General features: G+C 54.9%; 1 protein-coding gene across 1 annotated transcript in view; it reads right to left on the reverse strand.

The window, feature by feature from the left end:
* OLFM1 (olfactomedin 1) overlaps positions 1-6738 on the reverse strand; it is a 38167-nt gene extending 31429 nt beyond the window's left edge. The window contains exon 1 of the mRNA XM_036856725.1: positions 6285-6738. Within this exon, the coding sequence (XP_036712620.1) occupies positions 6285-6350 (66 nt within the window). The 5' untranslated portion in view covers positions 6351-6738. The remainder of the gene's footprint in view (positions 1-6284) is intronic.
* Positions 6739-16901: the final 10163 nt, after the last annotated feature.

Raw genomic sequence — 16901 nt, forward strand, 5'->3', positions numbered from 1 at the left:
CCTCGAGTTGCTTACGGGGTGACTCAACCAATGCCCTCTCCCCAGGGGCCACGCACCACTGATTCCACCTGTGCAGAGTCACCATGACCAGATTTGGGGGCTGGACTGCCTGGGTGGGGCACAGGCACCCACCCATCGGACAGCAGAAGTGTTTACAACCCTGAGAACTCTTCTTTGAGTCCTGCTATGCTGTCAGATTTACAAGCAGCATCCTGGGGTGATGAGTCAAGTTATTGATAACATTTATGAATACACCTCTGTTCTTTCTTTGACCCTCAGACCCCCAAAGCATCACTTGAAGCAAGTGGGAGTGACTTTCCTTCCAGAGCCACCTGTGAGAGCCATGTGCACCCTGGGGACATCATTGCTGGGAGGTTTAAGCTCCCGGAGGGTGTCCTGCGTGCTCTACACTGTTGCACGGAACTGAATTGCCCTAGATGAGCGTCTCCAGGTGAGGGCTTCTGATGAGACAAAGCCTGGGGCTCCGGCATCTTCCATCCCTTCTCTCCCCTGGGCTCTTCAATCCAGACTCTTCCTAGTCACTCACTCTCTTACTGACCATCCGATTTTAAATGTCATCGAACCGTACATCACAAACACCCAGGCCAAGTCCCCACTGCCCAGACTAGAGCGAGGAGATGGGGAAGCCCGTGTCTTCTAAACACTGCTCGAGAGTGAGGAAGCCGCTCTTGCCCACTGTCACCTACGTGTTCGTCATGGGACTTAACCTGGGTGCAGAAGAAGGGGAGACCCTTTCAGCAAGGAGGAGCCGTCTTCTCTGCGGCTGCCCCATAATTATAAATTACGCCAAATGTCACAAACAGCGTAACCAGGACCGCAGGCGTGTGGGGCGATTTGGAGATTCAGATGTTACATCAGCTAAGAAGGTCTGTGTCCTCTTTCTTAATTCCTGGATCTCAGTCGTCAAGCAGATGCTGGGAGATTTGAGGGGTGCGGGGCTCCCTGCATGAACCTTTAGGCTGGAGAGAACCGAGGCGGGGGACCCAGTGCACCCTCGAAGGTGCCCTCCACCTCCTGGGGTGAAGGGGCTTGTCCGGCTCACCCAGCCTCAGTGGCAGGAAGCAGACCACCCCCAAGGGGTTTGACACCCACCCCACCCCCCAGGTTCTTCCCCTTCGAAAAGCCAAGCTCCAAGTTCAAAGCAGGCCGAGCAATGGGCCACACGGTTAGAGACACGGCTCTCAAACCCTCTTCCAAAGGCCATATGAGCTGCCGTGACGGCACCAGGTGCCCCCTTTCTTACTGGTTCTCAGTGGTGTTGAGCCGTTTCTCTACTTTTTATTCTTCTCTCCCCATCTTAACACGAACATGAACTCGGGTGTCAGACAGACCGTGGAGCTGCATCTGGGGTCTGTCACCTACCTGCTGGGCCACTGGGCAGGTTACTGACCACCCGCGCCCCCCTCTGCCCCTTGAGCCTCGGTTTCCTCATTTCGAGACCGAGGACAATAACACAGGGTCGCTGGGGCGGCTTCTACCCGACCCAGATTAAGCTCCTGGTGTGTGTGTGGGGGGGATGTTTGACACTTGTTGACACTCCAAAAATATTAACCCTCGTGATTGGTTTTCTCCCTAGTGCTTTAAGCTCCTGGCCAGTTTCTGATAGGTAATAATCTGAAAAAATGAAGAGATGTGGATTTTCCTGTTCCATTCTCTCCCCCCTTACCTGAGCCATGGGAATGACCTCACGGCTGCTGCTTCCGGGGAAGGGGGGGAGAGCATCTACAGGGCACCTCTCAGAGCCGAAAAGCGGCTCCTGTCCCCAGCAGCACCGGTCACAGCTGGCGTGTGTCTAATTCAGTTTAGCCAGTAATTAGCTTTGTATTACTTTACATGGGATGTTAAATACTGACTACAGGGCCTGATAACTTTAGTAATAAATACAACCCAGAGCAGAAAATTACCTTTCTTTTTAGTGCGGAAAGCTAAAGTCAGTGGGACGGGGAGCAAATTGCTTCCAGAGACGAAGCAGCTGCCTGACGCTGAGGATTTACAGCTCCCGCCCCCCTGGTGTTACAGAGCCTTCTCACTGAAAACGGGAGCCACTCTCTCGTGCCGGCTGTTTGTGTGTCTGGAGATGGTCTCTGGCCAGCCCCCAAGGCAGCGGCCAACCTCAGTGCAAAGACGGGATCAATCCCATGTATGCTGAACTAACTGGTTTAGGAAAAGACCCCAATGGTCCTGAACCCCCCAACTCCCTGGACCACTAACACCCCAGCATCCAGGGCCCATGTGGGCCTAAAATCTGGGGGACACGAGGGGCTGGGGCACATGAACAGGACGTCAGTGGGATCATTGGGCCGAAGTTTTGATTCAAGCAGGTGACAAAATTCATGCTTCCGTCTGAATGGACGGTTTTAGTCTTGTTCAATTTGTTCAGGGCAATGGGTTGGGCTCTTCCACTCTGGCTGAATCTGAGGAGGAGAGAACAGATTTGAAGTGATGGGATTCTGAGGGGCTAACTCCACGCCAGCCCCTCTGTGCCACCTGCCTGTCCAGACACAACACCCATCACCCACCCCCACCTGCCCGCCGCCGAGTCCACTCACATCTCTTCTCAGGTGCTGAGACCTGCACACAGCTAACCAAGCTCCAGAAGAGCCCAAAGCAGTCGCCCCGTAAAGCCTGAGGGCACACAACAGCCCCGGTAACAGCTGGCGCTCGAGGATGCCCTGTGCTCATTCACAGCTGGAACCCCCCCCCTACCCCAAGGGGTCGGGGTCGTCATGTCGTTAAGAAAGACCACTTCTGGCTTGGGGACTAATGAGAAGAGATCCACTTGACTCCTGAGATAAAGCAAATCCCTCAACACTCCTTTGTCGAACTCCAGATACAAGAGCCAAGGTTCTGGGCCCTTCTCCACGCTGTGGTGTCTGTGTGCAGCCCCCCTTCTGCCCACCTGTTCCTTCCCATCTTCCTGCCCCGGCTCACCCAGGTGCAACCTTGGACCCCGCGCAAATGGCACCCCTTCTCCAAAGCGTTCTCAGCTCCCTCCACTCTGATCCCAGAGCCCTCATGCCTCTTAAACAAATAGATACGGCAGAGCCTCAGGTCTCCCCACTAAGCACCACGGCCCGGATGACAGACAGCCGTACTCAGCAACGCTAGCCCAGGTTTGACCGAGTCAAGCCCGACCAGCTGGCATCCGAGAGCTGCATGTGGCAGGAAAGGAGGACAGAACCAGAGTGCGGGTTTGTAGGGGGGAGCCATCTTCGAGCGTCAGCTAGCTTCATTCTCCTTGTTTTAAAATGGTAGACGTTCAGGCTGAAGCTCAGAGCCTTTCTCAAGGCAACCAGACGGTGGCTGGTGGGACGGGGAAGGGGAAGGGCAGCCGGGTCCAAGGTCATTGTCACAGAGCTGCCCACCCCTTTCATGCCATCACACACGGGGGATGACGTGCTTCTCTCAAGGGAAGGCGAGCTGGGCTGGGGTGGGCGGGGCTCAGGCAGCCCCAGCGCTGCCCCACCACCCCCAAGATGAGAGGTCAACTCCTCTCCTGCATTCTGCTGGGAAGCTCCGAGGACACTTCTCAAGGAGCTTGAAACACCAGCCTTTTATTGAAAATCACAGAACAAGACCCAGTCAAGCATCTTTCCATCTGAGGACAGAGTTCATCTAGGCCCACAAACCTGGCACGTAGTAGGCCATCCATCACTAGCTGGCATTTGACTGAGTGGCTCATTGTAAGCACGCTGTCGGGAGAACAGATGGCCCGGCCATGTGCTCTACACTCCCCCCCTCCCCCCGCCCGTCTGCCTGAATCCTTCGAGCAGCGCCTGTGAAGTGCAGGTAAAACCCATACGTTTCTGACTTGTTCCCATTTGGACGGGTCCTAATCCATAAACATGGTGGCCCTGGAACCTTGTGTCCACGTCCCTTGGAAGGGCCCTAAGACTGAGGGTGCCGCTGTGGGAGCAATTTGCCTAAAGTGGAAGAGGGAGAGGGTGGAGGGGACACAGACACAACTCAGTCACCACTGCTCTGCTCTCCTTTTCCTGAAGCCCAAAGGTATTTTACTCATCACCCATGTAGGCTGCATTTCTCCTGACACCATGCAATGTGGCTTCCTAGGATCGAATTACTTCGGGATCAAGAAAGCAAGGTTCTTAGGTAGGGGTGTCCCCAAGGAGCTCTCAGATTATTCAGAGCAGCCCAGCCCTGTACCCACACCCACCCCCAATCCCAGTTCCTGCCTTAGAGGTCACTGATAAAGGTGCGAGGCACCTGGCCTGACCCCGACGAAGCCCACCTGGGCAGGACCAGGGTAGCCGGGATCCCTGGAGCTGGTGGCTGAGCCACTCTCTGACCCCTTCACAGGTTTGAGCTGATTGGAGAGATTTTCGCCAGGCGAGCCTTTGCTCCAAAATCCCACCACAATTAGGGATACTGGGCTCCCAGTGGAAGATTCTGAAAGCACAGCCTCAGAGGCAGGCGCGGGGAGGGCAGGGCCTGCCTCCCGGCTGTGTTGAGGAAGGCATTCCCCTGAGAGATGCCACAGCTCAGCTTCAGAAAGAGGCGCCTTCCAAAGAAAACAACATCGTTTGCCTTCCTGGCCCCTGGAGGGCCTGGGCTCGGGGAGCTGACCAGGGTCCTGAAGGGGATGGTGCGAGCAGCCGCGTGGGCAGGGGCTGGCCACGTTCAGACGGCTGGCGCCGCCAGCGTGGCCAGGCGAGGGCTCTCACCACCAAGACTAAGCTTCCAATTGAAGCTGAACCAAAAGTTTCTTCCAAGAACAGGGGACCTTTAAAAAGACTGAGAAGTGAACCTCTGGAGGAGGGCGGGGAACGAGGGCTCAGGGAGCCTGGAGGCGAGGAGGCCAGGAGGGCTTGGAGGGCCCAAGGGCAGCCACTTCCAGGGCCACCCAGACCAGCCATCTCTTTCCCGAGATGTCTAAATAAGGCGCACGCTGCCTGGCGCTATGTCTGTGGGGTGCGTGCTTGTGGAAGAGTGTGTGTGAGTGTGTGTGCACATGCATCCATACGGTGTCCATTCACAGAGCACGAGTCTGCCCCTTGGCCAGGCCTTCCCTGCAGCCAAGAAAACTTCACTCCCAGAGACCATGCAGAACCTCTCCAGGGGGCCTGGCTGGTTGTCTGCATGGCACCAGCAGGGTCGCTGAGGTTAAGTGGGACAACAAACCCTTCCGATGCTGGGGCTGAGGCTGCACTTCCCGGCAGAGCCAGGGAGCCGGCAAGGGCTTCAAGGCAAAACGAGGGAAGCTTATTCCAGAGCCTTCTCTCCTGTGATCTACCTCTCACCCTCTCGTCTCTCCTTTGTTTCCTCTTTTATTCTGAGAGGGAGGGAGGCACGGAGGGAGAGAGGGAAGGAGGGTCGGGGCAGCTGGCTCTTGGGGCCAAGGTGCTGGCAGCCCACCCACTTGCTGGACTTGCAGCCTCTCCCAGCTCAGACCGTGGCACAGTGGCACCATCCAAAGGGCATTTTAATGTCACTCTGAGCAGCCTGGCTCCCGAAGCTGGCAGGCTCTTCCCAGCACCCTGGTGCCAAAGCAACACCTCCAGTCCGGCTCTCCCAGACAGCCCTTCTCCTCCCAGACGTGCCAGCTCCGAAATGCATTTTTAAAATGGAGAATACCAGCCGGAGACAGGCTCTCTAACGGTACATTGTTCAGGGATGGCGAGCCCACTTAAAATGCCCAGCGGTCCCCACACACGCTTGCCACTCACACTTCATGCCGCGCATGTGGCCACAACCGCCCCCCAACCCTCCACATGGGGCCCACAACGCACCCCAGCCCCAGACACGCCGCCTGCCCTCCCCGGTCTGGTCTCCACGGCACCATTCCCACCGCCAGCCCAGGGAGCCCCAAGGGCAGCATTATAGCCAATGCAGGATGCTCCAGAAGAGGGATGCAGGGGGTGGGAGTTAGGTCAGATCCACCTCTGAAAATGCCAGGGGCTTGGACATCCTGCTCTGTCTTCCTCCCAGGTGACAGGAGCAGACAAATGACCCCCACCCCACTGCTGCCCTTTGAACTTCTCAGCAGGGAGTGGTCAGCCAGGGAGTCCAGGAGGGAGGGACAGGGCTGAGGGTCGTGGGGGGCACGGCAGCACTCTCGGGTCAGCCTTCACCCCTTCCTCCACCCCAGGTGCGCCTGGCACTCCGGCCGTCTCCCCAGCCCCTTGGCTGGGCGCCCGGGCAGGGGTGCCGGGCCGCGCGGTAGCTGCTCCCCGACTTTGCCGGGCTCCCCGGGGCCGGCCGGGCGCCTCGCAGGCAGGGAGGAAAATGGCGTTGGATGCACGTACTTGAGTGAGTTCAGTGCCCATCAGGATGAGGAAGAGGAGGCTGAGGAGCTTCCGGGCCGGTTGCATGTCTCGCGAACACCTCCAACGTCCTGGCGTGCGGGGAGCCCTGGGTGCTCGGCGGCCGGCGGCTGCGTGGACGCGGACGCGCTCCCGGCTCTGCTGGCTCCGCGGCGGCGCCCGGCAGTGTCCCCGCGCCTTCAGCACCCGGAGCAGGCGGCGCGCGGGGTCTGCTGCGCGGAGCCTCTGCTCTGCATCTCGAGCGGCTCCGCGGTCGCCCGGCTGGGCGGCGGGCTGCGGGCGGGCGGGGCGGGCCGCCCCTAGGCCCCTCCTCGGCCCCTCCTCCTAGCGGCCCCGCGCCCGCAAAGCTGGGGCGCGCAGCTGGGCGGCCCGGGTGCCAAAAGTTTGCCGGGGAAGGGGAGGGGCGGGGGGGGGGCGCAGAGGGCCCCGCGCGCCACGCTCACGCGCGGGAGCGGGGAGGGCGGCGGCGGCGGCGGGGAAGCAGACCGGGACAGGATGTGACATCAAAAAGGCGGGGGAAATTTAATCGGAGAGAAAACTCCACCCTGGCTGGCCTCGGCGGCGGCGCTCCAGGGCCCTGGCAGCCGGGATCGGGACGCAGGCGGACGGCGTTGGAGACCCGGGCCCCCCTGGACTCAACGAGTGGACGCGGAGTGGGGATGGCGAATGGCGGCTGCGGGAGGTGACCTTAGAGGCCACCCTTTAATGAGATAAACTGAGGCTGAGACCCAGGAAGGATGATTGGCGGTGGGCGGGGGGTTAAGGGGGGTGTTCGGAGCTAGAAAGTGGGCCATCTGGCACTGACAGGTCTCCGTCCTCTCCTTCTGCGGTGGCTAGCAAGAGGGCGAAGAGGGAACAGACATTGCGTGCTGGGGCTTCTGTCCCCACGTGGGGCGTGTGGGTGAAGGTCTGTCCTTGTTTTCACGGTCCGCATGCGTACATGGAGGTGGGCACGCACAGGCCCGTGGGTCTGCCCTGGGTTGTGTGCACATGGGTTCAGATGGAAGCCAGACACAACTCTGCGTACCCAAGATGCCTTCGCTGAACCAGGAGCCTAGGAGAGTGCGGTGGGCTTCCAGACCACCGAGCCCCGCCCGTTGTCATACCCCCAGGCCTGGAGATCACCCTCCAGCTGGTGAGGAGATGTGCTTTCTTCCTTCCCCTGCTCTCTGCGTCACCCCCAGGCTCTCCTTTCACATGTACTCCCAGCCCAGATCCAAGTCTTAGACCCCAGGGAGCTTATCCTGGGGGCCACATTTTCCATCTAAATCCGGGGGGAGAAGTCCCTAAGCACCTCTGTTTTCTGAGAAGCTAAGATGGCAATAGGTATTTAGAAACACCTCTCTTATCTCTTTTCCAGTGTTTAGCGTTTACTCTTCGTAATATAAACTCTATACAGGAAATATCTAGCAACAAGAGGCTCCAGACCTGATAATTACAGAATGCAGAGCAGCAGGGGGTGATGTGACCCAGCCCTCTTACACTGTAGATGGGGAAGCGGGAGCCTGGGGGCATAACTCACATGGGGTCACCAGAGCAGGCATCCCAGAGCAAGGATGGGATGCCAACTCCTGCCCTGTCAGCGTCCACCCTGGCCTTGAGGGGCCTCTGCCTCGGAGGAATTCTGTCCTCTGAGCCAAGGGACAGAGCTACAACCAAGGAAGCCTGGTTGGACTTTCTGGTCCAGGGCTGGACTTTCTGGTAAGGAGTGAGCTTCCCAGCCCTGGAGGTGTTTAAGCAGAGAGAGTTCCTGTGGGATGCCCCCAGCCTGAGTGGACCCTGAGGGTGTGAGATGAGATGGGAGGAAAGACGAGGTACAGCTGCAGGGGCTCTTTTCTCTTTGCCCTTCCTCTGTCTGATTTACCCGTGTGTTCTCCTTCTCCTCAGTGAGAGAAAGCTGTTTGTCAGCCCCATGGCCTCTGGGCTCCTGGTGACCCATGAGAGACGCTGCATTTGGAGCTGGAAGGGCTGGTGTCTGGTCCTGGCCCTTCCTGGGAGTGGCTCTCTGAGCCTCATTTCCACTCCTGTAGAATGGGGTTGAATGATGTAGTGCTGCATGTCTCACAGGCTGTTGACAAGATGAAGGGCAGGAATGGGTAAAAGTGTTTTATAAGCCCCTGAAAGAACGATGAGGAAGGAGCTGACTGAGCCTTGCAGCACCCCAGACTCCACCCAGCCTCTCCCTCAGCAGCTGCCAGGGGCGCAGAAAGGGACAGAGGCTCAGGAGGGTGGGCGGCATGGTCACAGAGCTGGGATGTGACCCAGTCTTGGGGTTTTGTTTTATGGACGGGGGAGGAAGGCTGTGTTGATTTCCTCAGGTGGGCTGAGAGCTAAGATGTAAGAGTAGCAAGAATTGCTTTTTGTTTTAAAAATCATACAACTACAGCAAGTCCCCTACATACGAACGAGTTCCGTTCCCAGAGCGCGTTTGTAAGTCTAATTTGTTTATAAGTCCAACAAAGTTAGCCTAGGTACCCAACTAACACAATCGGCTAGATAGTACTGTACTATAATAGGTTTATAATACTTTTCACACAAACGATACATAACAAACAAACACAAAGAATAAAGAAAACATTTTTAATCTTACAGTACAGTCCCTTGAAAAGTAAAGTAGCACAGTACAACAGCTGGCATCCAGGGGCAGGAATCGAGTGAACAGGCAAGAAGAGTTACTGACCAGAGGAGGGAAAGGAGGTGGGAGATGGTAGAGCTGAAGGGTCCTCAGCAATAGGAGACGGAGGGCAAGCTGCAATTTCACTCACGCCTGACGTTGATGGAATGCACGTTCGCGTCTTTGAAAGTTCACAACTGGAAGGTTCGTATGCAGGGGACTGTATGTGAACCAGTAATTCCATGTCTGGGCAGATACCCAAAGGAGTTGACAGCGGATTCTCACAGAGATATTTGCACACCCCTGCTCATAGCAGCGTTACCCACAACAGCAAAGAAATGGAAGCCCGTGTCTGTTGATAGATGAATGAATAAACAAAATGTAGTATGTTCATAGAATGGAATATTATTCAGCCTTAAAAAGGAAGAAGATTCTGACACAGCCTTCAAGGATAAACCTCGAGGACATTACGCTGTGTAAAATGAGCCAGTCCCAAAAGGACAAGTGTTGTATCGTTCCACATACATGAGGTATCTAGAATAGGCAAATTTCAGTTCGACAGAACTGATAGTCGATTAGAAGTTACCAGGGACTGAGGGAGGGGAGGATGGTTAGGGAGTCACCTGATGGTACAGAATTTCTGTTTGGGGTGACGAAAAAGTTTGGAAATAGCAGTGACATTTGCACAAGATGGGAAATGTCATTAATGCCACTGAATTATACTTAAAATTTTACTAAGTATATTTATATATTTTACTATAGTTAATTTTTACCACAATTAAAATAATAACGTGATGTACCCAAACCATTGAATTGTACACTTTAAGTGGGTGAATTGTCTGGTCCGTGAATTATATCTTAAGAAAGTTCTTTTAAACAGTTACACAGACTCATTATTTTACTGCTTTAAAAATTAACATACAAAGAAGAATGTAGCAACAGCAGCAAAAGCCCACTGCCCAGAATAAGTGGTACTGTGGCTGGGTGGTCGTGATAAGACACTTTTTCCGTGCGTAGGTGCAGAGGAAATAGCAGGAAGAAGTGTCAGATCATGTCCCCTAAAAGCAAACCTGATCCCTGGCGTGCGGGGGTCACCCTCCCATGCCCGCCCCTTCTGCGGGATGAGGCAGCCTCTACCTGCCAACTGTGAGCAGTGGGGGAGGGTCGCAGCCCCAGGAAATGCCCAGGACGTGCCAGGCTCACAGGCTGGAGGCAGAGGACAGATAGGCAGGCGCTGATGGGAGGGCCTATCACTCCGACAAGCAAGAAAATCCTAGCTTGCCCTTGAACTTGACAGAGGATGGGAAAACGAAGTCAAACTGAAGACGGTGCTAACTGAAAGCTCGTTTATCCGCACAGCACAAGCTACAATCTCCTGGAAGAACCCTGTAATACGGAGGAAGAAAAGTCTGCATGGACCTTCCCCATCTGGAGGTGGACGCGCCTCTGCCCCGGGCTTCCATCCTGCCCACATTGGCCACATCTGCTTTGAGAGACAGGACCATGTTCCCTTCCTCTTCCTCTGGCCTCCCCTCTCCCTTCTCTGCATTTTCAGGGCTTGTATTATTTTACATTACCGGGGTTTATCATATTCGTATCCACTCCTGCCACCCAAGTCCCCTCGGTTTCTGGTCCTTGTTCTGGGCCAAGTGCCCACCTCCGTGGCCCCAGCAGCCCTGCCTGAGTTCTTTGCTCCCGTTCACCGCTTTGGGGTTGGCTGAAGTCGGTGTGCAGGGTGGCCACGGCCCCCGATGCGGCCTCACCTCTCTGCTGACCTGTTGAGGTTCCTGTCTTTCTCCTCGCGCTCCGGTTTTCCCACCCGGGAGACTAGGAAGCCCCCAGAGCAATGGCTCCAGGTAGAAGTGGGCTTGGGGCTTGGTTTAAGCATCAGTGGCCTCTTGTCCCTTCATGCCAGCCTTGAGCCCCTTCAGCTGGTACAGCAGGTCCCGGTCACCCCAGCCCCTCTACTGCTGTCCTGAGGAACTCAGGCCAGAGCTCGGAAGGAGCTGAGTTCCTGCTGAAACTCCTCAGGACGCCACCAAATCTCTGTGCTTCGTTCTCCTTTAAGACGGGCCGCCTTCCTCTGCCAGCCTCATTAGAATGTGACAGAGAAGTTGCCAAGGCAACGGCACTAACTCTCCCCTCTCCTCCCTGCAAATTTCCTGGCAAGTGGGCCCCAACCCACGTGAGTTGAGTTGTCCGGCCTCCGGTGCTCAGAGCCGGTGGGCTACGCGCTGCCCCTTCCTCCAGGCGCTGTGCCCAGCCCCCATCCCCCGGGGCCTCCACCCTCCCTTCTCAGCCTCCCTGGGTGCCCACTGTCCTTGCTGAACTGAATGGCAGGGGTTGATTGAGACCCCCTATATGACAGGCCTGGCCAGACAGAAGCCGTTCTCCAGGCTGCGGGCACCGGCCTGGCGACGGCCATGGGCTCAGACCCAGGACCCCAGCTGCCTTCCCTCATCAGCGTGTGGGCTGGTACCTTGGGAAGTCGTCTGGGGAGGAAAGGTGGCCGGTTTTGGATACAATGCACTGTCACGGTGCAAGTGGCGAGCAGGGCAGCAGAGACCACAGCGCTGACGCCTTTCTCATCCCCACTGTGTGCCCGGCCTGTGCTGAGGGCTTGTAGGTTTTCTCTCACGGACCCCCCAGGCCTTGTGGGAGGTGATGTCCACTCTGCAAGTATTCATCCAGGAGCCAGTGGCACTGAGACCCCACTCCCTTGCTTGCAGCCCCCCTAAGCCTCCCCCGCAGCCTCCCCTCCCCCCGTCCAGCTGGGCTCCCAGGAACCATCCTTGGAGCCACTCTCGGGCCTCAGCCCCCTGGCCTTCCCCAGCCTCCCTGTCCGCAGATGACTCCTATGATGTCTCCGGCTCCAACAGTCCCCGTGAACTAATGACTCCCCCCCAAGGGCGCCCTGTGCTCCCAGGAGTCCGGCCTCGGCCCCCTCCCCAGCTCCGACTCCCTGGCTGCTCTTACACACGTGGTCCCCTCCCCACACGCGCTGCACTGAGCACATCGGGGCTCCCACCAGAGATCCGCAGTCCCAGGCGCTATGCCTGCCCTGCCCCGGCAGACTGTCTGCCCCGTTCGCACGGCCCTTCCCCGACACGTGTCTGCTCCTCCCCGTGGGACCATTCCCACGAAAGGTGGCCGTTTTCTCCCCTCTTATTAAGGACACCTCTTTCCCTTTCTTCCCTACACCGTCGCCACACCTCTCTGCTCCCCTTTCCAGAAGCAAGGTCTGCTCTGCGCCTGGCCTCTCCTGAGCCCACTGCTTAGAACTGCTGTGGTCCAGCTCAAATTGCCAAACCCAGCTGTCAAAGATGAGTCTTGATCTCACTTGAAAAAATCAGCAGCACCCCAGCGGGTTAATGTCCCCTCCTCCCTGGAGCCCTTCCTTTGGACCCGGCAGGCCACTCCCCGTGGCCTTCACCAGGGCCTCTGTGGTCCTCACCATCTTCCCGCCTCCTGAAGGTCTCTGCCAGGTGCTTCCTCTAGGCCCCGACACCAACCACATCCCTATGCTGTCGCCCATTTGCATCTGGTGCAGACTCTGCCCTGAACCCCACACTGGTAGCCGAATTCCAGCCCGACAGCTCCCTGGCTGGTACACAGCTCTGTGTACCCCACCCAAGCCAGTCCAGCTCCCGCCACATTCTTCCCTGTTCTGGTGAACAGCGATCCCACCCTTCCTATTGCCCAGGAGTTATGCCGGCCTCTCTCTGGAGGCTCTAGGGAGGTGGTGACTGTCAGTGCTCCTTGGCTGGTGGCTCCAACACTCCAATCTTCGAGGCCAGCATCTTCAAACTCCCTGCTGCATCTTCACCTCGCTTCTCCTCTGTGGGTGTAAATCTCCTCTGGCACCCTCTTATAAGGACACTTGAGATTGCCTTGAGGGCCGCCTGGATAATCCAGAATGATTTCCTCACGTCGAGATCCTTAACTTGACCCCAGTTGCAAAGGCACCTTTTCCGTAAGAGGTAATGTTCGCGGGGACCAGGGATCAGGATACGGACATCTTCTGGAGAATCATTTTCCAACCTAGATCAGGGACAGAAAACAAACAAGCAAGCAAGTAAAAAGGCTGTGTAAATATTGCTTGTGGAAGGTGTGTGAGGATAAGGATGAGGGTACTGGGCCGGGATGGCTCTGGGGAGAAGGTGGCCAGGCAAGCCCTCTGAGGAGACCACGAGCGGGGCAGGCAGCATCCCTCTGGAGGCTGGGGAAGGGGGAGACTTGGTGACTTTGGGGGAGGGGGACAGAGATGGCCAGCGTGGCTGGCGTGGGCAGAGGGGACGGGGACTGGAGATGGGAGGTTGGAGCTGGACCTCGGCAGCCACAGAGAGGCTTTTAGATTCTGTTCTTGGGACCTCCCTGGTGGTCCAGTAGCTAAGACTCTGTGCCCCCGATGCAGGGGGCCTGGGTTCGATCCCTGGTTGGGGAACTAGATCCCGTGTGCATGCCGCAGCTAAAGATCCCGCATGCGGCAACTAAGACCTGTGCAGCCAAATAAATAAATATTAAAAAAAAAAAAGATTCTGTTCTAATGACAAAGCTGCCATGGGGTTTGGAGAAGGGAGGTGACAGGGTGTGACTCGCACTTTGAGAACTCTGATTCTCTGTGAAGAAGGGAGATGGGGGTGGTTAGAGTGGGACCACCCGAGGCTGTCGCCCTGGGGCAGCTGAAAGGGTCCCAAGAGGGATGACTGGACTTGGCTGGGAGTGAGCCGCCTGTGGAGACGTTTAGGAGCGCTGATGCAGTGTTTTGTCCTGAGACGGGATGGGACGTGCTGAGGGCTGGGTGTGGGGAGTCAAGAATGGTCTAGAAGCTGGCTTGGGGCTCTGGGTGAGGAAACAGGCTTCCCCTGCAGGGGGAGACGCAGAGAGAAGTGGGTGGGGGGAGTCAGGTGGTCTGGGTGGGGCGTGGTCGTGGGTGAGTAGCCTGGGAGGAGATGCCGTGTCCAGGGGCCGAGGGGGAGGCCGTCTGCCGTCCGGGGCATGACCACAGGTGGCGATGGGCTACTGGGAGCGGGCAGCCCCCAGGGGTCCGATGGGCTCTGCGAGCTGGGTTGTCAGAGGAGACAGGGCTGCAGGGACAGGCGGGATGACCCGGTGTGAGCGCGGGCGGGAGGCCCCTGACCCTGAGGCCAGGGCTCGCCAACCTTTGCTGCTGTGGGGTTGGGTCCACTCAGTGCCCCCTACTTCTCACCTGAGGGCCCAGCCCAGCTCCCCAGCCCGCGCCTGGCTGGTTCCCGTGGAGGGGTTCCCATCCTGTAGCCCACCCAGCCCCTGGCTTTCTTCCTGGTTGGGGGAGAGGGAGGGACGGTGCAATTGTTAAACCCGCTGTGCTTCACGGCGCTGGGAACCGCATGCGTGTGAAGTCTATTCTCACTGCGTCTATATTTAAGCCTCGCTGCTTCCACTTTTTCAGAGTGAGGAAATGGAGCCCCCATACACAGCAGAGCTGCAGGGCTGCGGCGTCCAGCAGTGATCTTCTCGCTCCACCACGTTGCCCTGCTGGGATGAGGGTCAGTGCCACCCTGCACCCCATCCCAGGGCTGGAGACCTCCTTCCAAATTCCACGCTTGCAGCCAAGAGCCATCAGGGGACACAAACAGGCCAGAGAGCTGCCACTTGCTAAACAATGAGCCTGAGCCAGGCCCAGGCTAGAAACCGTTGTCTGTCTCCTGCTGTTGCCTCATTTTACATGTGGGGAGACTGAGGCAGGGACAGGGGAGTCACTGTCTCAAACCCAGGCCCCTCAGGATCCAGAGCCAGGCTTTCCCCTGCCCAGCTGCCCCTCCTCCATGCGAGGCCCCACTCAGCCCCGCGACCGCGTCTGCAGAGACACACTCTCGAGTCTGCAGCTTCACCTGATTGTCTGGTTCCCCCGGGTGCAATTTGAGAACAAAGACAACAAGGAAAGCAAAGGCCATGAAATGCCCTAGCGAAGGTCGTGGTTGAGAAAAAAGGCAAGAAGATAAAATAAGGCACATCAACTTCCATGGGTTCTCCCGCTAGTGTTTTGTCAGCAATGACAAAAAAAAATTGGAGACAGTCTGAAATTCTGTAGCCAATCTGCTATTTAGGGAAGATCCCCCGGAGGGCCTTCTGGGCCATCCCGATGCATGGAGATGAAGCGGGTAACCACTTCTGGGTTACTTCTGAAAGTCTTTGTTTTGGTTAAGAAACGCGGGGCTGCCGCAGGTCCTGGTGGGAACTAAGACCCAACAGGGGGCACTTTCGGGGCTTGTGAGGCGATGGCCCCAGCAGAGGGTTAATCAGAGGCTTCCACAGAGCTTCTGTCTCATAAGTAATGAATCCACGGCACCAGCATCATGCTTCCTTTTGGGGTTTGCTCAGAGGGCACAGATTCGGGAGAAGTGCAGGAGGGGCTGGCACAACCTGGGCCCCAGAGGTGAAGGGCTCTGGTCCTTGTTCCTATGGAGACAGTACAAGCAATTATTTCAACCCCAAAGAGAGACTGGGTTACTTCTTTTCACATCTGTATGCTTTTACTTCTTTGTTTTCCTTCTGCGATGGCTAGACTCTTCAGGAGCCAGGAGAGCAGGAATCCCTGCCTGTTCCCAATCTTACGGGGAAAACCTTCGCCACCATTAAGTATGATGTTAGCTTAGATTTCACATACCTACCCTGAATAGCTCTATTCTGAGGTCCCTGAGAGTTTTATCAAATTTTGTCAAATGTTTTTTTTCTGTATCTAATTTTGTCAAATTTTGTCAAATGCTTTTTCTCTGTACCTATTACCATGATCATGTGGGTTTTCTTCTTTATTCTGTTAATACGGTAAATTATGTTGATTGATTTTCTAATGTTAAACCATCCTTGTATTCTGAGATAAACCCTACTTAATGGTAATGCGTTATCCTTTTTAAATGTTGCTAGATTTCCTGAGTTGCTAGTATTTTGTTAAGGACTTTCTTGTTTACAATCATAAGAAATATTCATAGTTGTTCTTTTCATTTTTTGCAATGCCTTTGTCTGTTTTTATATTAGAATTATGCTGGCCTCATAAAACAAGTTGAGAAGTTTTCCCTGCTCTTCTGTTATCTGAAAGGGTTTGTGTAAATTTGATGTTATATCTTTTTGAATATTTGATAGAATTCACCAGTGAAACCATCTAGGCCTGGAATTTTCTTGGAGGGAAGGTTTGTTCGTTTTTATTTTTAAAAAACTCATTTTAAAGAATAGCTATAGAAATATTCAGCTTTTCTCCTTCATCTAGTGTGAATTTGGGTAATTTTTTGAGGAAGTTGTCCTTTTAACCAAAGTTGTCAGATTTTTTAGCATAAAGTTACTCATGATATTCTTTTATTAATTTTTAATGTTAGTGAATTTATCAGCATTAAGTTATTCATACTATCTTCTTATTATCTTGTTAAGATCTGAAATAGCAACCATTCTTTTATTCCTGATATTGATGATTTGTGGTTTTTCTCATTTTGGGGAGTTAGTCTTACTAAGGTTTTGCCAATCATTTGAGCTTTTTGACAAATCAGCTTTTGGTTTTGTTTATTGTCTCTGTTTTATTGTTGGTTTCTTATTTCTTTGATTTCTTTCCTTATCTTTAGCTTTTCTCCCTTCTATTTACTCTGGGTTGATTTTGCTCTTCTTTCAGTTTTGAGGTAGAACATTAAGTTATTGATTGTAGACCTTTATTCATCTCTGATACAAGCCATTTAAAGCTATACATTTCCCTCGAAGCACTGCTTTAACTGCATCCCATAAATTGTCATAAGTTGTCCTTTCATTACCATTCAGTTTGAAGTATTTTCTACTTTTCATTGTGATTTCTTCCCTGAGCATGGATTATTTGGATGTTGTTGATCTCCATATGTTTGAGAGTTTCCTACATATCTTACTGTCCTTGATTTCTAAGTCAATTCCACTGTGGTCAGGAAACATGCTGTGTCTGACATCAATTCTTTTAAATTTATTTTACTTGCTGTGTGGCTCAGAATATG

This window comes from Balaenoptera musculus, chromosome 6, assembly GCF_009873245.2.
Source record: "Balaenoptera musculus isolate JJ_BM4_2016_0621 chromosome 6, mBalMus1.pri.v3, whole genome shotgun sequence".
In the NCBI taxonomy this organism is placed as follows: Eukaryota; Metazoa; Chordata; class Mammalia; order Artiodactyla; family Balaenopteridae; genus Balaenoptera; species Balaenoptera musculus.